Source organism: Bos indicus, chromosome 14 (genome assembly GCF_029378745.1).
Source record: "Bos indicus isolate NIAB-ARS_2022 breed Sahiwal x Tharparkar chromosome 14, NIAB-ARS_B.indTharparkar_mat_pri_1.0, whole genome shotgun sequence".
Classification (NCBI taxonomy): Eukaryota; Metazoa; Chordata; class Mammalia; order Artiodactyla; family Bovidae; genus Bos; species Bos indicus.
The window spans coordinates 63,046,454-63,069,087 of NC_091773.1; the positions used below are offsets into that span (position 1 = coordinate 63,046,454).

At 41.1% G+C, this 22,634-nt stretch overlaps 1 protein-coding gene across 6 annotated transcripts in view; it reads right to left on the bottom strand.

The window, feature by feature from the left end:
* The window catches only part of GRHL2 (grainyhead like transcription factor 2), a 171,804-nt gene that overhangs the window by 30,365 nt on the left and 118,805 nt on the right, over positions 1-22,634 (bottom strand). For all 6 annotated transcript variants that reach the window (XM_070803090.1, XM_070803089.1, XM_070803088.1 and 3 more), the window contains exons 9-12: positions 14,663-14,821; positions 6,817-6,904; positions 5,991-6,130; positions 916-947 (exon numbers count right to left, since the gene is read on the bottom strand). In XM_070803090.1, coding sequence (XP_070659191.1) covers positions 916-947; positions 5,991-6,130; positions 6,817-6,904; positions 14,663-14,821 — 419 coding nt within the window. The remainder of the gene's footprint in view (positions 1-915; positions 948-5,990; positions 6,131-6,816; positions 6,905-14,662; positions 14,822-22,634) is intronic.

A 22,634-nucleotide genomic window follows, 5' to 3' on the forward strand; every position in this document is an offset into this window, starting at 1 on the left:
TAACTTTTTGGAGCTGGAATTGTCCAATAGCGTCATGAGCTATCTCCTACAATGAGAATAGTCAGAATATTCCCATCACTGGGAACATTCAAGTAGAAGTTGGCTGACCCCCTATCAAAAATGTGGTATATTGCACTGTATTGCCTGGGAATAGGATCAGCTAAATGACCTTGAAGGTTCCTTTTTGCCTCCAAAATTCTAGGAATCTACACAATGAGTTAATGAACAGAAAAGCAGTATGCAGCGACTTGATACCCAAGACACTGGGAGCCTTCAATGCCCCTGTGTAAACCCTCTCTTCCCTACAGTCCTGAAGACAGTGACAAGGTTCTCAATCTTCCTAGCCCCCATCTGAACCAGCCTCACCACTGGCCCAGGCAGCTCACCCTCCAGCGTGAGGGATGTGCGGGGATGGGGAGGGGGGTCCAGGTAGCACAGAAAGGAGGACAGGCTGTCTCCTTAGCTCCTGCCTTGAGCTCAACTCGATCTTGTGTTGGGGCCAAAGATTTCAGTAACTGGATTAGCAGTGAAAGGGTGGAATCAAAGAGATGTACCACTTCAAAGGCAGATCATAGGAAGGAGAGAGGGGTAAAGAGAAACTTGGGGACTTCTCTGGCAGTCCAGTGGTTAAGACTCTGTGCTTCCAATGCAAGGGCCACAGGTTTGATCCCTGGTCAGGGAAGATCTCACATGCTGTGAGGTGCGGCCAAAAATAAAAATAAAAAAGAAACTTGGAAGGAGAACGGTACTTCCAGGCTTCTCCCAGACAATTCTTGGAGTCAAGGCTTCTCTAGCTCTGAGTCTGGGGCTGAAAGGACATGCCCACTCCCTGTCCCATTATCCTGTGCTTGGAAACCCATTTCTACCAACAGGAACTGACTTTGGGTGTTGAAGTGAAAAGCCTGAGTGTCTTACCCTTCTCGTTCATCATCCGTGTTGTAATACACCTGTGGAACAAAACGGCAGACTTACTGTAGGTCAAGCATGAGAAATGGAAATATATTACGTGATGCACAGACTTTCCTAAGACATTACACTGTCTCTTAAAAAAAAAAAAGACAAATCTGTTTAATCATTTGTATGTGTCTAATACAAATCTGTGTGTGTCGAATACAAATTTAAGCTCTTCAACAGTCTCCTAGGGTTAATTCTTAGACGTTAATGAACTAAAATTAGAAATCTGACTATTTCTAGCTCAAATCAGTCTGATCAGATCACCTATAGATCAAAGCCAAACCTTGCTTTAGACATTAAGGAAATATTTTAGCAAGATTTAAAAATCATGGCTTAGAAGGGCCTTGGCACAGGGCCTGTAAGTAACCGATCCCATCCAGTCCACAAGTGAGCTGATTGCAGACTGGTATACTTTGGTAAAGGGAGGGAAGCAAGTACCAGGCAGTAAGCCCAGGCCTTTGTTTATTTCCCAAAGGGACTTGGGCTACCCTGGTCCCATGACCACAAAAATCTAGGAGTCAACTATCTTCAGGCCAGGAAATGTCACCTAGCCCTAGGAGGTATTTCTGGCTATAGGAGGTGTTCTGGCCAGAAGGGAAAGAGACTTCTTTAGGTGGTCAGCCTGGCAACAGGCCAAATCAGATTTAAAGACATTATGAAGCATCCTTATTATTTTATGCAGCTCTGGAAATCCAGAGGGGGAGCTGCTGTGTACGTTAAGTCCTCTTCACCCAGTTATTTACGGCAATTAACTGTGGGCCTTTCAAGAGCTTTAACTATGTGCTTCAGGATCATTTGCATTTGGGTGAGAATGACACTTGTTAGTATCCAACATTCACACATTAAACTTCAAAAATCACCTTTGGGTTCCAGTCCATTTCATCAGTGTCCCTGCCATAGCCATGACACCCTCCGTGTAAACTTTCTCAAAGGCTCGTGCCAGTTTCCAGGATGCCGCCAAGCCCAGACTTAGTTATACAACAGAGCTCGTTACCTGGAACTCTTCGGGAATGAGTCATATTAGTCATTGGCTGAGATTTCCATGGGGAACTTTTTCCTCTTAAACTTTTTAATGTTTATGGTAGTATTGTATCCTTTCTTCTTAAACACAAGGCAATGAAGGTGAAGGTAAGACGTTTCCTCCCCACGCCCCAAGTTTCAGTGTGGCATCAGAGCACTGGGTTATGCTCAGAATGGACTATTTATTTAGATGTATACAGAGGGACCCACATAAGCCAGGGAGCCTGGGCCACAGCACTGGACCCAAGACTGATGCTGACTTGTTTTTTTGCTGCTTTCTTTAAATGTGGCATAATACACCCGCCCTGCTTCACTGCCCAGGCAGGGTAACGGCCAGTTCTCTGCGAAGGTGCCTGGTGATCCAGAGCCAGAAGCGACCTTCTCTTGAGTGTCCCCCTGGCTTCCTGGGCAGCCTGTACTGTGCTGCCCCCGTCGCCTCCCCGCACCGCCACTCCTCCTCCTCCTCCTCACACGGGATGACCCACCATCTCTTCCTAGTCGGCTCTAGTGCTTATTGCACAAATTTGATTTTTGGACAGTGTTCTCAAACTTCAGAACACATAAAAACGATCTGGAGAACTTCTCATAAACACAAATTCCCAGGCTCCCCTTAGGAGATTTTAATTTGAAAGACCTGGAATAAACCTTGGGAACCTGAATTCTTATCAAGAACGCCTGTGATTTGGGTGGAGGTGGCTTACAAGCCACAGGTCAGGGAGACGGCTCTCGAGGGTGTAAAGGAGAAGAGAAGGGATGTCCTCCCTGGGTTCAGGTGCATTGAGGGAGGCTGATTCCTGCCAGGTACATGGGATCCAGAGGAACGAGGCCTACGCAGCCCACAATTTCTCCCAAGCTCCTCTATCACTTCTTTTCAAGGGTTCTTGACAAAAGGCACCTTGCATCAGTTCAGTTCAGTCGCTCAGTCGCATCCGACTCTTTGTGACCCCATGAATCGCAGCACGCCAGGCCTCCCTGTCCATCACCAACTCCTGGAGTTCACTCAGACTCACGTCCATCGAGTCAGTGATGCCATCCAGCCATCTCATCCTCTGTCGTCCCCTTCTCCTCCTGCCCCCAATCCCTCCCAGCATCAGGGTCTTTTCCAATGAGTCAACTGTTCGCATGAGGTGGCCAAAGTATTGGAGTTTCAGCTTCAGCATCAGTCCTTCCAATGAACACCCAGGACTGATCTCCTTTAGAATGGACTGGTTGGATCTTCTGGGCTTTAATGCGAGGAGAGGGAAACCAGAGACCTCCATAGTGCTTGCACCCTGGGTTCATGCTGTTTCAGGGGACAACAAAATCTGACTCCATGGTGGATCTGTTTCTTTAACTTTTGCTTCCCTTCCTCCGTTGCTTTTGTTTACTAAAAGGCCTGCCTGGGGAACCCTGCCCCTCTGCCTGAATTCTACAAAAAAAAAAGACATTAACACAACCTGTCCCCATCCCACCTCCCCCCTCAGGCTGGCCATTCCAGGAGATACTTGCAAGACTCATGACCTTTTTATTTTACTTCCTCACCTCCTCCCCATCTCTGTCCTATAACAGAAACTGGCATCCAGGCCCAGAGAAGATGATCATTTGGACATACTAGTCTGCCACCTTCTTGGTCTGCTTGCTTTCTGAATGATGTCACATTCCTTGCCTCCACATTCCTCGTCTCTGATTTACTGGCTTGTCTTGCAGGGAGCAGAATGAGCATGGACTCGGTAAGAATGCCCTCCTGTGAGTGTTTGATAACCATCCGGTGACTATTTCAACCCACGAGTGAATCAGTGAGACATGGAGGGAGAAGGGGACATTTGGGCTGACAGTGAAAGCTAGCCGGCGGCTTGTTCTGCAGCTGAAGGGCTGCCACGTGGCTGACTTCGCCAGGTCCATGGCAGTAGCGGTTACTGAGCATCACACCATCACCTGCCTTCCTCCCTTCCATCTCTGCTCCCTTATGGGAGAACTGGGCCAGCTCGTGACCTGCCACAGCTGGCTCTCGTTTGGCCTGTCGAAGCTCGCCAAGCCCTGTCCCTTGCCCACTTCCAACATCAGAGCACTGCCCTCTTCCCTCCTGCCTCTGGACTCATCCCCCCAAACTCCTGACTCTTCTAAGGAAAGGCAGCCTTTCTAGTCCTGACCAGCTACCGCAGGTGCTCTTTTCCTTCAGCCAAGCACGTTGATCAACCACAGGATGTTCACACACTGTCCCAGCACACAGAAGAGTGCGTTCCTTCGTCACCCGGGGCTCAGGCAGGCTCCCTCACTGACCCCCTACATTCTGACTCCAAAGCCACAGGGAAAGCCTGAGGCTCTTCAAGGACAGCAGGACTTAACTTTGCTGATGCCCGAAGGGACGCTGGTTGGGCTGCTTTGCAAACTGCTGAAACCAACAAATGGGAAAGACTACACTTTCCTTCTGCTCAGCCACAGGCTAGGAGTCCCGCTCAGGACACAGAGGGGGTACGTGAGGCCAGAGACAGTCACGAGCCGTCACATTTGGTCAGTTTTCCTCTTAAGATTCATTTACAGCTTTGCGTATTTTAGAGAAATCTTGCCAAGAGAACAGGTCAGGCTGTCAGCTTTGACACAGGGCTGAAGCCAGAATCACAACAGGAAACAATGAGAGCAAGTTAATTCAACCATCCCCTCTTTCCTAAAAGTGTGACGACCTAGCTTCAAAATACAGCACGTATTTACAAAGACTGCAAATACACAAATCACCACGTTCTTGGGAATTAAAAAATAAAATCAGGCCCTGGCACTCATGTCGTAATAAATCATTACATTCTTCCTTTTATCTCTGTGTCTTTTTCCTATCAGACAAGTAAGACAAGATGAGAATGTTAAATTTTAATGTAATGCACTCTTAAGAAAAAGAACTAGGGGGTATTCTGCTACCCATATTTAGTTGGCATCAAAAACACCAATTAAAAAGTTCTGGTTGTATAACTGGTTTGTCTCATACACAAAATGAAATGGCCCAGGGACAAAATATTCTCAAGAAAAAGAAAGTTAAGCCAATAATGATTTCTGTTCCTAGACTAAGGTCAATTCCAGTGAGTACCTGAACGCTAGAATGGAAGAAAAACTTGAATGTGTCAGTATGCACCTATTTCTCAACAGGAAGACAATTCTGGCTAAAGCTAGGGAAGTAATTTTTTTTCACACAATTTTAATTTATCACATAAAATAGACAATATTAAGACATTACGAAAAGCAAGAAAAATTATCCATCTCTTAAGCTTACTCATCAAGTATTACAATTTTTCTTGTAACATCTTGCAAAAAACCCAAATGAAATTTTAGGCCAACCCAGTATTTGGAATCACAGTATAGACACAAATGAATATTCTACCTTTTCCCCACTGAACATTATCATAACTAGTTCCTATGTTGCTACATAGTTTTCCTAATTATAATTTTAGCGGCTGCATATCATTAACGTGAGCTACCATAAGGAGCTAATTATTGGGTGTTTATGTATTATAATATTATCTCTATAATTTCACTTGTAACTAGAACTAGAAGACAGGAATTGTCTTTTAAAAGGCTTGTCTACAATCTCATTTTTCTTTTGGTTTAAAATAATTTACCTATTCAACAGTAACTGTCAATTTACTAAGAAAAAGTTTTTAACAGAAAGAATTTTCCTCTTAAGCAACTTTCCAATGGGTGCAGTTCAATTTCCCACCATTAGATGGAGCCCTATTGCATCATGCGGATCCCACAGAACAAAACTCACAAAACTTGCCTTACAGGTTATCAGCCTTCTTACTTTCTTCCTCTTTCATTGCTTTGTCAACACTTCACTATTATCAGCTCACTCTCACCTTCCCCTTAGTAAGTTGGTTTCCTCTCCTGAGACATTCCTTTCTATAAAATTACATTTTCTGTAGGAAATGGCTGACTTTTGGTCGAACGCATAGATTTTATTTTTCAGGTCAATAGCGCCTGAAGTGATGGTCTCTTAAGGCTCTACCTGCCGAGTGGATGGATGGCAGGCGATGTGAGCGGGTCAGCCATACCTGTCCTGTTCTCTGCAGGTTTGCGAAGTGAACATCAGGTATGAAGAGGACGGGCTGGGAGTGCAGATCAGGCATTGTCTTGAAGTAGGTGACGTCACTCTTCTTCTGTAACGGTATCGCTGCCAACTTCCCATCAGAGGCTGGACACGATCACAAAACCCGTAAGTGCAAGGGTCGTGGATGACTTAAGATCTCTCACTTGTAAGCTCTAGTCTTGGCTAAAGTTCGCAATGGTCTCCTATGAAGCTTCCCAAATGCCATATATGTGAACAGACTTTAAAAGCCTGCCCTCTCCCATCACCAGACCAGCAGAAAGAGTGTGCACTTGGAGTGAACACTCCTGAAGGGGTGCTCTCCTGTCACTCTCTGCACCCTAGATTTGTCTGGAGAAGGAGGATGTTGGCCTCTGGAGTATGAGAACCTCCCTCCTAGCTCTGACGTAATCACATGATCCTATTTGCTTTGCACAGGGATGGTTCACCCCATCGCCGTGGCTAGCCATAACTTGTGCTGTGCTTAGTTGCTCAGTTGCGTTTGACTCTTTGCAACCACATGGACGGAAGCCCGCCAGGCTCCTCTGTCCATGGGGATTCTCCAGGCAAGAATACTGGAGTGGGTTGCTATGCCCTCTTCCAGAAGAACTTCCCAGCTCAGAGGTTGAACCCAGGTCTCCCTCATTGCAGGAGGATTCATTACTGTCTGAGCCACCAGGGAAGCCCAGCCATAACTTGGACGTGCATATTTTACCTGCAACCCACTTCTTTCCACCCATTCCTTGGTGGACCTGGCCCGGCTGAAGCCCACCCCCCTTCTCAGCCACACTCACAATTGTTGCACTGGGTCTGGGAGGCCTGGCCTTTCCCCTTCTTCCTGTTCTGCTTCCTCTCTTCATCTCGGATTTTTCTTTCTGCTCCCTGACAGGGAAAAACAAATGCAGACAATGCCAGGCATGTTACCAGAAAGTGCAAAACAATTGTGCACACACAAGTCACAGGGATAAGAAATAAAACGTGGGGAGGGGAGGCCAGCAGCCGCGGCTCCAACCTCCAGCGAGGTCGACCGCCCCTCAGTCTACCTGATGTTGCTGACGTCCTGGGGGAGGGAGGGATCCCACTCCTCCCAAAGTCTCCCCTTTTTTGGTATCTTGCCTATCTAAACAATTCCAATTACAGAAAGGCCAGACTCAGTTCCCTATCCCAGTAAAGCCGGTTAAGTAATTTTAGTGGTATTTATTTAAAATAAAATGTTGTAGGATGACGCATTGGCCTGCTATCTTTCCTAATCATGGAGTGGGCATGAAAGTTGAGTATGAATTTCCTATAAAACTTTTCCTTTGCTCCTTGGTATGGAACTTTAAAAAATTATTACAGAAGAGGAAATGAGGTAGGGCTGAAGCAAACTACACAAGGTGTAAGATTTTGTATATACAACTACGATCTGGGCTTTTGTCTTAATATGTTCATATGCTCCTGGAAATGGCATTCAATTTGCCTTTTTGCTCCTCTGTTCCCTGTAATTTGACTTTTTCATTGGCATCTCTTGCCAACTCCATCCAAATTAACCAGCTGACCATCACCCATGTCTCTTGCCCTCTTGGTCTTCCACAATTCTTTGATCATCCTCTTCTCTTTTTGGTCACCCTTCGATGTCAGCTTTGCTGACTCATTTTCCTCTTCTCACGCCCCAAATACAGACATTTCCACATAGTTCCCTTTGCCTTTCCCTCTCTCCATTCTTGTGGCAGGGAAGTCCATCTATACCTGTATTTCCAAGGCGCTCTAACGCGACACCTCTCCCAGCCTCGACTCCTCCTACATTTCAAATCCTCACTATTTCTGCCCTTTGTGGCAGCACATTTAAAAAACAGCAAAGTGTGGACTGCTCAGCAACCTCTACCCCTAGAAAATCCCCAAGTTATCACACACAAAAGAGATAGATCTGAGAATATACAATTTAATCCTTCTGTAAAATGCACACAGATCAATTAAAAAGGAAGGGACAAGTTGGTAGAAATACTTGCTATATAAATCTCATGTGCTGTGCTGTGCTGGGCTTCGTCACTCGGTCGTGTCTGACATTTTGTGACCCCATGGACTGTAGCCCACCAGGTGCCTCTGTCCTTGGGGATTTTCCAGGCCAGAATACTGGAGTGGGTTGCCGTGCCCTCCTCCAGGGGATCTTCCCAACCCAGGGATCAAACCCAGGTCTCCCACACTGCAGGCGGATTCTTTACTGCCTAAGCAACCAGGGAAGCCCGTAAAATCTCATATAAAGTGTTAAATCAATAACATATAAATAATGATTCAAAGTTAAAAAGAAAACAGCAACTATCATACCAGTTAAAAAATGGACAAGAGTCATGAAGGCAATTCACAGAAAGGGGCACACTAATGGTTTAGAAGTAAAACACTGAAATATAGATTTTGCTTATCAATCTGGCTTAAAAAAAAAAAAAAAAAAACATAATCCCAATTCTGGCCAAAGTAAGGCCATGACACAATGGAGACATGTGGCCAAGGGAGGCATCCATCATAAAGGACACGGCTTTAGAGCTAATTCTTCATGAACAAGTGATGACAGCTAATCAGATGTGGCACTTCCTCTGTGCCAGGAGAGCTCTAAGAACTTTACATTGGTAAGATTTGGATGCTTATAATAGTTTAAACGGATATTATAAATATGCATTTTTATGTCAAAAAGCTTCTACTCCAAAAAGAGACTAATCATTTACAGTGCTCTATTTTTAAGTTTTAAATTGTCACTGATGTTTATAAACCATAGAAATTCATAGAAAGAAGGAGATAAAATATAAAAATATTTCCTTGGAAAGTCTCTTCAAGATATACTAAAAGTTTTGTAGAGATTTTTGTCTAGATAAGGTATAATATTTTCAGAAAAAAAATAAAGTGCTAAATGCACAAACATGACTTTGTTCAAATGGGTGTGAAAAAGAAGCAAAAGGCCCTTATTATTCATTTGTAGTTGTGTCCATGTAAGACTTTTTTCTCTGTATTTGAAGTTCTGTACAATATAGTATTGCATGTAAGTCAAAATATAGAAATGTACCTACATAAATTATAACTCATTGAAGACACATCCCAAAGTTTGTCGAGCAATTTTATTTTAAAATTAGTCTTCTGTCTTGTACAATTTATGTGAAGAAAAGTTCTGAAATTACCGTTCCAAGGTTTATATATGTTCAGTGTCAATTTTTAGGAAATAAAGCCACCTGCTTATCATTTTACAGGGGTTCTTTGATACGCCAAACCTGAAGGATTAACATAAAACACAGAGTAGTTCTCCACAGAGCCTAGTCCGGGCACCACATCTATGTAAGAAACTCCCTGCCCTCAAGGCCCAGAGAGCAGCACTCCAAAACAATTCTGATAGTATCCAAACTTAGGAGGACCACCGTCCTCATGTTTAAAATAACGCTTTGATTCACAGTGACCCAGGGCAGCTTTGATACATTCAATTATGATGAAGAACCATCCTTGAACATGACCTTCCAAGAATTCCTTTCCTTCTTTTGATTATTTGTGACCCAAAGCTTCTGGAAAATATTTTCACTCTCATTAAAATGTAAAAAAGTCTGGTTCTTCCAGAAGGGTATAATTTGCTACAAATACCAAATTTATCATTTGAAAATAATTTCCCCCACTTAGATGTTCATTATGAAGCGTTAAATTTGGAGAAAAGAAAAAAAGATGCCAGAGGATTTCCTGATTATACTGTGATCACCTTTGCCACCTCTTGAGAGGTGATGGCTATCTTTATATTTGTATTTGATACTTAAATTGTTTCTCTTAAATTTGTCTCAATAATGTGGCCTTAACCTATTTAAAGTTGGCCAAGATACCGAGAAGGTATTTTGGAAAAATATCTTTAGTTTTTTATAATCTCCAAGATAATTCTAAGCAAGAATTAATAAAGAGGGGGAAAATTCTTAGGAGAAGGTGGCTTTATTTTCAAGTTTTGAACAATATATAGTTGCTCTTTGCAGTAATATGATTCTTGCTTTTCATGAAAGATAACTGAATTAAATACAGATATAAAGATATCTGCTTCCCAGGTAGCGTAGTAGTAAAGAATCCATCTGCCAACATAGGAGACGCAAGAGATGCAGGTTCAAACCCTGGGTTGGGAAGATCCCCTGGAGTAGGAAATGGCAAGTCACTCTAGTATTCTTGCCTGGAAAATTCCATTGACAGAGAAGCCTGTCTGGCTACAGTTGATGGGATCACAAAGAGCTGGACACAATTGAGTGACTGAGCCCATAAAAATACAGACAAAAGTATTGATAAAGATATAGCCATATAGCAGATCCTGAATTTTTAATTCATAAACATATGTATTTCAAAAAACGAAATTTTAATATCAAAAAAAGGGAGAGAAGTCCTTTATTTTCATCTGCAATCTTACAGGTGCATTAATTAGAAATCAACCTAGGGAACTATAAATAGTACAAAATTCCATCTGTTTTGTGGGAAATTTACAGTTTTAAAATGGAATGTGAAGAGTTGACTCATTGGAAAAGACTCTGACTCTGGGAGGGATTGGGGGCAGGAGGAGAAGGGGACGACAGAGGATGAGATGGCTGGATGGCATCAATGACTCGATGGACGTGAGTCTGAGTGAACTCTGGGAGTTGGTAATGGACAGGAGGCCTGGCGTGCTGTGATTCATGGGGTCGCAGAGAGTCGGACACGACTGAGCGACTGAACTGAACTGAAAATGGAATAGCTCTTAATTCTTTTGCTTTAGAAGATGATTCAAATTAATCTTTTGCATTTATACACACATTTGAAAGTGCAAGAACTAAAATGTCCCAGGAGTGAGTTTTGCCTGTATTTTGAAATCATGGCTACAAATATAATGACAAATCATAGCAAAAGATTTTGCATCTAGCTTATTGGAATAATTAAGAGCAGTTAAGATTAATATACTCTGCTTATCCCATGAGATTCCTTCCCTATGAGTTTCCTGATCCTCATCATCATGTTAACTAAAAAGCGACCCACTAGAGACTCTTTACATCACTAGTTCCTTGGAGTCCCTCTCATTCTAGGGCATAGTGAACAATATGGCACTCTGTTTATTCTGCATTTTATGCTTTATTTTTATTTTTAGTATTTATTACATCAACACTCGAAACAAATAATTATACGAGCATCTCTTAAGCCTTCTCTTTCATACTTTCAATTCCAGCTGTGACATAAAGGTAAACAGATTGCCCAGGGCCTCCATTCCACCCTTCCTTCCTTTTCTCCTTGTTCCTAATCTTCCTCCTTCCTTCCAAGAAGGAGATTCAGGGAGGGGGATTCTACTATTCCCCTTGAAACTTCTGGAATAAAAGAAGGGAATTCAAATCAGTTAACTGTTCTCCCATGCGTACTTTAAAAATTCCACCTTGTACATCATTTGAAAATGCTTTCTTAACATTTAATATGTTGAATTAAAGATATAAGGAATCTGAGTTTGGGATCAGACATGGATTTACACGCAGCTACTCTGCTTTTTCGCCACATGACTCTGGCGAGTTACCTGTGCTCACTGGCAATTTTCTCATCTACATAACAACTGTGTCTACAGACCTACCTGTGCCTCCTCTATATCATGGAAGCTGCCTAACTGGGCCTGAGAGGGCTGTGCTGCTCTGACAATTAGCACTAATTGAAATCATTGCAACTTGAAACGCTATCGAGATTTTAGAGACATTTTCCATTATGCCACATGTCCCTAAACTCAGTGCAGTTCGAGTTAATTTGCTTCCTTCTCTCGTCTCATGATCATCTCTGCCTTCTGTTCAGAGATGCCCACTTCTTCCTCCTCTCCAACTCTGCTAAACGACAACTCAGACATTTTAATGGCCCTATAAGCTCTTTGATCTACATCTGACTGCAGCACCGTTAAGAGTGCTGGCAATTCTGAATTAGCCACTAACCTCTTTTTCCCCTTTCTGTCTTCTCCCCAGGATCTAACTGAACTCCTACTCTTTTACATCCAGCCAACTCCCTGGCAGCTCAGTAGTAAAGAATCTGCCTGCAATGCAGGAGACTCGGGTTTGATCCCTGGGTTGGGAAGATCCCCTGGAGAAGGAAATGACAGCCCACCCTAGTATTCTTGCCTGGGAAATCCCATGAACAGAGGAGCCTGGCAGCTACAGTCCATGGGGTCACAAAAGAATTGGACATGACTTAGAAACTAAAATAACAGCAACAGCAGTTGCCAGTTTATTCAATTTTTCATATTCCCTCCCTACCCTACCCAATTGCTAAATAATTATGTCTTGATTATTGTCAGAATATATCATATTGCCATTCCTGTCTCTCCCATCATTTTATCCAAGATAAAAACACGTGGAATGCTCACTGTCAGTCCTTTTATCAATGTCTTTACAGTCATATTGGTGTCTAAACAGAATTTTTTACTAGATTCCTCGAGCAGAAATATTCCTTGGATTTTTGCCCCTTTGGTTGTTTGTTCACTGGTGGTTTTGTTTCCTTGTTTTATTTTGTTTTGCATTTGCCTGTTTTCCTTATACTTGAAAATCAGCTTGGCTGGATGTAAAATCCTTGGCTCACATTTTCTTCACTTGGTTACTTTAAGTATCACTGTCTCCTGACAAGGCGCTGCTGTTGAAAAGCTTGATAATAAAAGTTTCCTTATAAATGATTCATTGCCTACCATATATAAAGTAGATGGCTAATAGGGACCTACTGCATAACACAGGGAACTCAGCTCAACCCTGTGTGGTGGCCTCTATGGGAGGAAAGTCTGGAAAAGAGTGGATATATGTGTGTGTGTGGCTGATTCACTTTGCTATGCGCCTGGAACCAAGACAACACTGTACATCAACTACACTCCAGTAAAAATTAATGAAAAAAATTAATGACCCATTGTCTATTTTATTTTTCTTAGATGCCCAAAGAATATTTTTAAAGTCCAATGGCTTTTGATATTGGCTATCCTCAATCAACTTTCCCAAGTGCCTGGTAGCTCATTAAAAATATGTTCTTTTTAAGTTTTCCTGATTTGTCCTTTTTTAGCTTTTCTTCTGTTCCATTGTTTATGTTTTCTCCCACAAAGATACATATTATATGTTTTTGTATCTTCTTTCCCTCTCTTCTGTATCTATTATTTTCTCTTAATTGTTTTCTCATTTCTTCAAGTTTTTAAAATTTTGCCATTTTATACTTGTATTGTTCTTAAGGAATTATCTTTGACATTTATTTACTCCCATGTAGTAGTCTTTACTTCTGAAACATTTTAATCTTCCACTTCTAAATTTTTTCCTGAATTCTACTATATCTCTTTTCAAGTCATTCTGGTCTCCAAACATCTCATGTCTGAGTTTTTCAAATTGTTGTTTATGTTGTTCTTCATAATTTCCATGATTTTGTTAATTTCATATTTTAAAATTTTGTTAATTCTCAGCCCATCTGAAACAGTAGGCTATAGACATAAGGACATATAATATGTATCACCTGTTTCGGGGGCATGTCTTTCTGGCATGCATCCATGGTCCACAAGAAGTTAGTCTAATCTTAATTATATTTTTCATGTAACACTGTAGGGGACTCAACATTTTTTCTGTTAGTCATTTCTAAGTGAAATGAGTAAGTTAGGATAATTCTTCTAGCTTGATGGTCCTCATGCTCCTACTCTAGCTGTGTTCACAAAGTGATAACAGAAAATCGTCCTGTATTTCCTGAGATCTCACTACTCTGTTTTCTTTCCCCTCTTCCTTTTTAATTAGAACTTCTCATTCCTTTGAACCTTTGCTTTGTTTTTGTCTAACTCAACTTGGATTCTACTCCCAGTAGCCTTTTCTCAGAGCAGGATTTTTATCCTAGAAGGGAACTTCGATTTGTAACTTTCCCAAGTTTATAGAGCCCCAAACACTCCAATGCTTTGTCCCCTTGCACCCACCCAGCAGTAAATTCAAGTCTGCACACTCCATCCTTCTACCCCAGTCTCACCAGATGTCCTCGATGCCCACTGCACTCTCTGCTATCATGGACCACTTGACAGAGTCCTGTTCTTCGGTCATCAAGTGAGTCCATTATTTTCCCTCATGATGCTGACATCATACAGGTTCTGAAACTGTTGATGCTTGGTCCCATTCACATTTGGGATTTGTAAGGGTCTCTCATCACATAAACATGGGATTTTAATCTTTGCTATTCTGATTGATCTATCTCATACAGGGGGATTCAAGAAGATTCAAAAACTACATGTCCTCCTGAAGCATCATGTTTGCTAGTGAACATACTTAAAAGGTACTGTGTCCATTCCAAAAGGCTCTAGAGGAGACCCCATTTAACCCATAAAAGAGGTTATATTAGTATGTTCTGGGACAAGATCTACCTACCCATTAAAAACTATCCATCTATTAGATCAGTTATATCTATGTGAATCAGACTCATAGCACAGCACAATGTCAGTCATTAAATTAGTGCTAGAATGATTGACCGAAAAAAAACAAATACAGTTGATGGCTCCGGAGATAGCTAATAAGAACTGAGAATGAAAGATTGCCACTCCCACTGTGACTGGAAAGTGATTATTTGGACACCACTAGACAAGAAAAGGTGACAAGGGGGAAATGTCATCAAAAGTAATATCTAATAACAAAAATACCTTTATGACAAACTGTCATCTTTACTCACTTTGTCGCAGAAGACCTTGATCTGGCAATAAGCTCTATGAATGGGTTTATTGCTACGATTATTATAACTGTATGTATCAATCTGAATCATCAAAGGAAGTCCTTTCACTCCTTTTTGGGAGGAGAAATCTGTACTCAGGCAGTTCACGGTGATGAAAATCTGAGGGAGGAAGAAAGGAAAAAGTTCACGAGTCACCATATAAAAGATCTATTAAAAAAATGCATAAACCTTAGACTTAAAATTAGAATATTAAACAAACCTAAAAGTACAACTAAAGAATATGTGGATATTCTCACATAAAACTGATTTATTATAATTTCTAGTTATAAATTTACAACATTTTTGCTTTTATATTTAAACTTGAAACAGACAATTTAAATTTATCTTTATATCAGCAATGCCTTATTTTCCAAACATGCATAAGTTAGTTGGGTGAAACACTATCTCCTCAACATATAAAAACTGTAACTTTTAATAATTACATCGATTTCTATAATCTCTGACCTGTGGGGGTTAAAAAAAAAAAAAGCTACACAACATCTTCCTTTGCATCTTATTGCATCGAAACATAGTTGTTTGTTTACACATCTATTTTTCTTATTTTCATGAGAGTATGAGATTTGAGACAATTTTTTATTATTTTTGTATTACTGGTACTTAATGTAATGCCTAGCAGAGAATAACCATTCAATAAACATCTGATGAATGAGGTCAACGAATTTATCTAGAAAGCCCACTAGACTGAGAGTCAAAAGCCCCAGGTTTTAGTCCCAGCTCTAACATCAACCAGATCTCAGTCAAGCCATTTCTAGTTTTTGGTTTTCAATTTTCCCATTAAATCATTCTTAAACCCTCTCCAAAGAACAGAATATAAAATGCTAAGATGCTTTCAACTTGGTGAAAAAGTAAAAGAGCTGGCAAAGTAAGACATGGAACAGGAGGAGGGACGGGTAGTAAAGACATCAGCATTCTCATCTTACAACATGAGGTATCAAGAGAGACAAGCAAAATGATATGAATCTGAAAAAATGGAACTGCCCAACAGAACTAAAAATAATAATCTCATTATAAAATACTGAGAGGAATGGAAGGAGGAATACAAATGATTAAATTTATCCTCCTTTTCTATAGTATATAGACATCAATACATACCACTTTATTTATGAAGGACTAGGGATATTAGGGGGCTTTCCAGGTGGTGCTAGTGGTAAAGAACTCGCCTGCCAAAGCAGGAGACATAAGAGACTCGGGTCTGACCCTGGGTCAGAAAGATCCCCTGGAGGAGGGCATAGCAACCCACTCCAGTATTCTTGCCTAAAGAATCCTATGGATGGAGGAGCCTGGTGGCCTGCAGTCCATAGGGTCACAAAGAGTTGGACATGACTGAGCGACAGCACGCACGCAGGGATATAAGGACAGCACTTAGATTTATCTGGTGACTACATGAATAGAAGAGGCAGTCTCTGGGGAAAAAGAGGCACAATAGATTACATCCTTGATACTATTTTCAGTTCAGTCAGTTCAGTTCAGTTCAGTCTCTCAGTCGTGTCCAATTCTTTGCGACCCCATGAACTGCAGCATGCCAGGCCTCCCTGTCCATCACCAACTCCCAGAGTTCATTCAAACTCACGTCCGTCGAGTCAGTGATGCCATCCAGCCGTCTCATCCTCTGTCATCCCCTTCTCCTCCTGCCCCCAATCCCTCCCAGCATCAGAGTCTTTTCCAATGAGTCAACTCTTCGCATGAGGTGGCCAAAGTACTGGAGTTTCAACTTTAGCATCATTCCTTCCAAAGAAATCCCAGGGCTGATCTCCTTTAGAATGGACTGGTTGGATCTCCTTGCAGTCCAAGGGACTCTCAAGAGTCTTCTCCAACACCACAGTTCAAAAGCATCAATTCTTCGGTGCTCAGCCTTCTTCACAGTCCAACTCTCACATCCATACATGACCACAGGAAAAACCATAGCCTTGACTATACAGATCTTTGTTGGCAAAGTAATGTCTCTGCTTTTCAATATGCTATCTAGGTTGGTCATAACTTTCCTTCCAAGGAGTAAGCGTCTTTTAATTTCATGGCTGCAGTCACCATCTGTAGTGATTTTGGAGCCCAGAAAAATAAAGTCTGACACTGTTTCCACTGTTTCCCCATCTATTTCCCATGAAGTGATGGGACCGGACGCCATGATCTTCGTTTTCTGAATGTTGAGCTTTAAGCCAACTTTTTCACTCTCCTCTTTCACTTTCATCAAGAGGCTTTTGAGTTCCTCTTCACTTTCTGCCATAAGGGTGTTGTCATCTGCATATCTGAGGTTATTGATATTTCTCCCTGCAATCTTGATTCCAGCTTATTATTTGTATTCAACAGAAAACTTTAAACTCACTGTTTTAAAATTGTACAGTTATGTATTATGAAATCCATTTCATCAGATGTATTATCTGACTCTTGTTTTATTTGGTCCCTTTGAAATCTTTATTCACCTTCAAACTCTTGTCCTAAAGCCTTTCATATCATAGCAACACCCCCAGAAAACACCCTGCAGAAAGCAAAGAGCCACTTCCAGGAGCTGCATTTTATTTTTTATTTTTTATTTTTTTTGACCTTCTCCATCATCTTTATTATATGTTACAAGTGTACAATATAGTGTATTGTATTTAAATTTTAAAAATTGTACACCATTTCTAGTTATTATACAGGATTGTCTTTATTCCCTTTCTTTGTAGAAATGTCTTTTCTTTTTTTTTTCCTAATTTTATTCCACTTTTAAACTCTACACAATTGCATTAGTTTTGCCAAACATCAAAATGAATCCACCACAGGCATACATGCGCTCCCCATCCCAAACCCTCCTCTCTCCTCCCTCCCCACACCATCCCCCTGGGCCGTCCCAGTGCACCAGCCCCAAGCATCCAGCATCGTGCATCGAACCTGGACTGGCAACTCGCCTCCTACATGATATTTTACATGTTTCATTGCCATTCTCCCAAATCTTCCCACCCTCTCCCTCTCCCACAGAGTCCATAAGACTGTTCTATACATCAGTGTCTCTTTTGCTGTCTTGTACACAGGGTTATTGTTACCATCTTTCTAAATTCCATATATATGCGTTAGTATACTGTATTTATGTTTTTCCTTCTGGCTTACTTCACTCTGTATAATAGGCTCCAGTTTCATCCACCTCATTAGAACTGATTCAAATGTATTCTTTTTAATGGCTGAGTAATACTCCATTGTGTATATGTACCACAGCTTTCTTATCCATTCATCTGCTGATGGACATCTAGGTTGCTTCCATGTCTTGGCTATTATAAACAGTGCTGCGATGAACATTGGGGTACACGTGTCTCTTTCCCTTCTGGTTTCCTCAGTGTGTATGCCCAGCAGTGGGGTTGCTGGATCATAAGGCAGTTCTATTTCCAGTTTTTTAAGGAATCTCCACACTGTTCTCCATAGTGGCTGTACTAGTTTGCATTCCCACCAACAGTGTAAGAGGGTTCCCTTTTCCAGGAGCTGCATTTTAAAGGCCATTCAAATTTTTGATCTAATTCATTTCAGGCCATATCCCTGGTCGTCCTTTGGTAATTCATACAACCAAATCTCTCATTTTTAGTGCTATATCTATATAAAGATCTCCTTTTTCTGAGCCCCTTGCTTGGCAATAGAGACACATTAGCAAGGCAGCACACCACATCAATCTCAGTCAAGCCCAGATGACACATCTTAGTGACATGCTAATCACAACACCTATGGACACCATGACACAGGATCTCACTTCTCTAGCTGCATCCGGAAACAAGTGCCTAAAGATGATCTAACCATAAATATGGGTATTCCATTCATTCATTCCTTTTTCATTCATTCATTCTATAAAGATCAACACAAGTTCACAGTAGTTCAAACGCAGCGTTAGACACTGGGGATACAGAAGAAAGCAGATCCGTCTCATGGAGCTAATAGTCCAAGGGGAAGACAGATGAGTAATCCAGCAATGACCAATACAGAGTGGTCAGGGCTCCCCAGAGAGAGATGTGTACAGAGGCCATGAGAACACAGAATACTGAACTTGAAAGACACAAGTGAAATACACAACCCACAGAGACAATGGGCTAAGGTCAGGGATTCCATAAATACTTGTTTATTATTTAGGAAAATAAAGGCAAAGAGTAACTAGAGATGCAAATGTCAAGTGATTTAGGAGAGCTAAGTGATGAAGACCACTCAGAAGGAAGATGCCATGCTGGTTTTTCCTACTGAATTTTCAGGGTAAAAGTAGAAGATATCCTGACTGCAGAGAACATTCACTCACGCCACAGATATTTTTAGGCATCTACCATGTCTCTGAGACTGTGCTGGATACTAGCAGAGGTACAACAGTGGTCCCTGCAATCACGGAAGTTTGAGGCTAGCTTTCTCGGTGGCTCAGCGGTAAAGAATCTGCCTGCAATGCAGGAGATGGAGGTTCAATCCCTGGCTTGGGAAGATCCCCGGGAGGAGGAAATGGCAACCCACTCCAGTATTCTTGCCTGGAGAATCCCCTGGACAGAGGAGCCTGGAGGGCTAAAGTCCATATGGTCACAAAGAGTCAGACACGACTGAGTGACAGCACACACACGCCACGAAAGATTACAATAACTTCATCGAACAGGTTAGAAAATAAAAGCATACTTTTCTAGGAACACTTGACTTCTTAAATTGTGATTGGCATTATTGGCGATAGGGTTTTTCTTGGCCAGAATGTATAAATAAACACAGATTTATGTCAGCAAATCAGTGATCACTCTGGTGAGCTATGCAGTTGTTCCAATTTGTGGCTGTGTATTTCATGTAGAAATCTTCCTGTTGGTGGCTATAATTGACAGAGTCCTCAACCAGACTGGTTTTTTTCCCTTTCCCTCATAAAGCCTCCCGAGTCCTGCAGGAGCCAGAAGAGAAAACTGTTCTGTATTTCCCAAGCTAATAGGATTCATGGTTGGCTCACTGATTGATCCATATGCTTACTCACCGTGGACATATACCCAGACAGACAGGAAGCAGTATTAATTGTGGCCTCGTCAGCCCAAGGTCTCAGCTAAGAAAGCTTAGCTAATGAAATATGTATATTTAAAGGGCCACTTGAGTAGGACAGATCTATGGAAATAACAGATGCTTACTGGCAATATTCTGCAACACATGCACTAACTCGTCCTTGGAGGAGCTGTAACAACGAGCCATCCAGTAGAGAAGGTCTCAATGGTGAAATGAGCTACAGCGCACTGGCCCCTACCAGGAGACAGTTAGACTTAGGTCCTCTTCATGGAGAAAGGTCCTTAGGAGAAGATCCAGTGGGCCCTCTTTGATTCATGGCAGCCTGATTCTACAAAAAGTAAACAACACAAGACTCTACCTTCTTTTTCTGCTATGTTATGTTACCAGAATTATCCTAACAAGTAGGGATTTTATAATAGGGTTGGCACTGCTTTCTTCTTGCCTGACTGTCTGACCTGCTAGCAAAGCACGGTCTATGTGCCTGATGGTATCAATTGTGGTCTCGCTGTGCTGCACTTAAAACCCAAAAGGTTGAACTTTAACTGCAATGGGTGGTAGGATGGGGGAGGAGGGCATGGAAGGACATTAACTAAAACCTAGGCTGGGACTGATAAGCATTCATTTGTTTCATCTTGCAAACCCAACCATGTCGCAGCTCTATACACAGCAGGCAAATGTGACAATGAATTTCTTGCAAGTTTATCTACAAAGCACTATTTGTAAACGTGTGTTACAGAAACGTGTATTACAGAAATGTGTATTACAGAAACGTGTATTACAGAAACGTGTATTACAGAAAGTGTATGGGGGCAATACACTTTCCCTCACCAAATGTTAATCCAAATGTCAAGCACAGAAAGTTCTTTTTAACTTTAGTAGAAGCCCTAATTATGTAAAGAAATGCTGTGAACAATTAGTCTGTCAACCAAGAGCTGTAAATGTTGTTTTCCTATAATTCTTACAGCACGTAATTTATTTTTTAGAAAAATTTTAACTGAATCAAGTGTATTCAGGCAGATAATAAATACAATTTTAATTTTGTCATTGGTTCAAAGATTGATTCCAACAGAGAGATCATTTGTAAAGGTACCAAAACCTTTTCAGAAACAGAAGCAGTCTCATGACAATTGATAATTTTTAATAAAATCACTTTTTGACACATGAATTACAACTCCCATTTTGTACACAAGAAAAGTGACTTTATCTGGGTTACAATACCTCTCAGTTGTGCATTATGGGTATAGTAAGATTTATTAAAATAAATGCAGAATTAGTGTGCTTTAGACGTGCTATGTTAACTTGATTATTAACTTCCAAGATTTTTCCAAGAGCTTGCCATTAAAATAAATAGGCCAATCTTGATCTACAAAGCAATTTGGGACTTAAAAAATCATAAGGTCTATGGTTTGATGGGAAGTGTTTATTTACCTCTTTAAACAATTGTATTTTGTGTTTTCAAGATCCCCTGATTAGAGACTAAGAAAGCTACTTATTTCCTAAGGTTGGGACTCTAAAGAGCTCTTTTACAAGAAATTGCACACATTAGCCTCCAAATTACAGGGACACGACATACATGAAGAAATCCATATTTTCACCGTAAAACACAAAGAATATATGAACGTGTTAAGCGTACCCTTGCCAGTTTCCCTACTGTTTTCTTCTCTGTTCTTAGAATTATGAAAGACCTTACAGATGGTTTTCTTACATCTTAGCATTTTTTCCCCATTTATATGATTGCGTTTGGTGCAAATGCAATGCCAAATTGAGATAGAAAGATAAACTAAAAGTAAATAATATTAACATGGGACATCTCAGTCTTAGGCAATTATTTGTTTCCTCTATGCATTCATTCATCAAATACTTACTGAATATCTTTTCTCTGTGTCTGCCATTATGCTACGAGGTGGGACATAAGAATGCTGAGACAGACTCCCTGCTCTCAGAGAGCTTGCAATTTTGTTGAGAAGCTATGAAACTCCTAGATTTCCTGATGCCTCCATTTATAGAATACCTTTAGGAAATGATTACAACCTGAATAAATATTTCTTTATTTTCTCCTACAGATACTGTGAGTAGGCACAGATACATTTTTGGTTTACTCACATATTCTACCACATCTTCCATATTCCTTTAGTACTCAATAGTCTCCATTTCCAGAATATACCAGGCTTGTTTCCAGTTGCCAGACTTTGCTATGGGCAGTGCCCTCTACCCCTAAAGCTGATCCCATAGATGATCACACTGCCTGTCCTTCTTCTCATTCAGATTTCAGTCCAATGTCAACTTTTCAGAAATCCCCGCCCTGACCATCTAGAGTTGTCTTCCTTCTCCTTCTCCCACAACGAGTAGCTCATCTTACGATGCTGCTCTTTCTCGGTTTCTTCACAGTACTGAACATTATCTGGATTTATCTTGTCATTTATCTGTTTAGTACTTAATTATCTGTCTGCCCCATGCAGCTCTAAACCCATAAGAGGAGGGGCCTTGTCTGCCTCAAGCTCCTTCTGTTCCCAATGCCAGGCTCATGGAAGATACTCAACAAATATTTGTCTAACAAATTAAGAGAAAATTACTTTTCTAAATACACAGTTCCTCCTTTATCAGTGTTCTTGCTTTCATAAGCAAAATGTTCTAAGAGCCAAGAATGCTCTGAGTCGCTGAAGTTGTCAAGATAAAATACAGCAGAGTCAGTTGCTCTGACCAGATTTATCCTCAAAAAAATGTTATCTAGCTATATATCAACAAACCCAAATCAAGCCCAAACTATATAATCAAGTATGAATGTATATATGTATGTATCATGTATGTCCATGTATATAAGCTAATGAAGATGATACACATGGATGTTACAGGAGAAACAGAAATCTAAGGTAGGGCATTGCCCTTGGGGAAAAGGGCAGCTACAACATTTCTCACTGTGGTGGGGTGTATAAAAATAGGAACTGAGGTG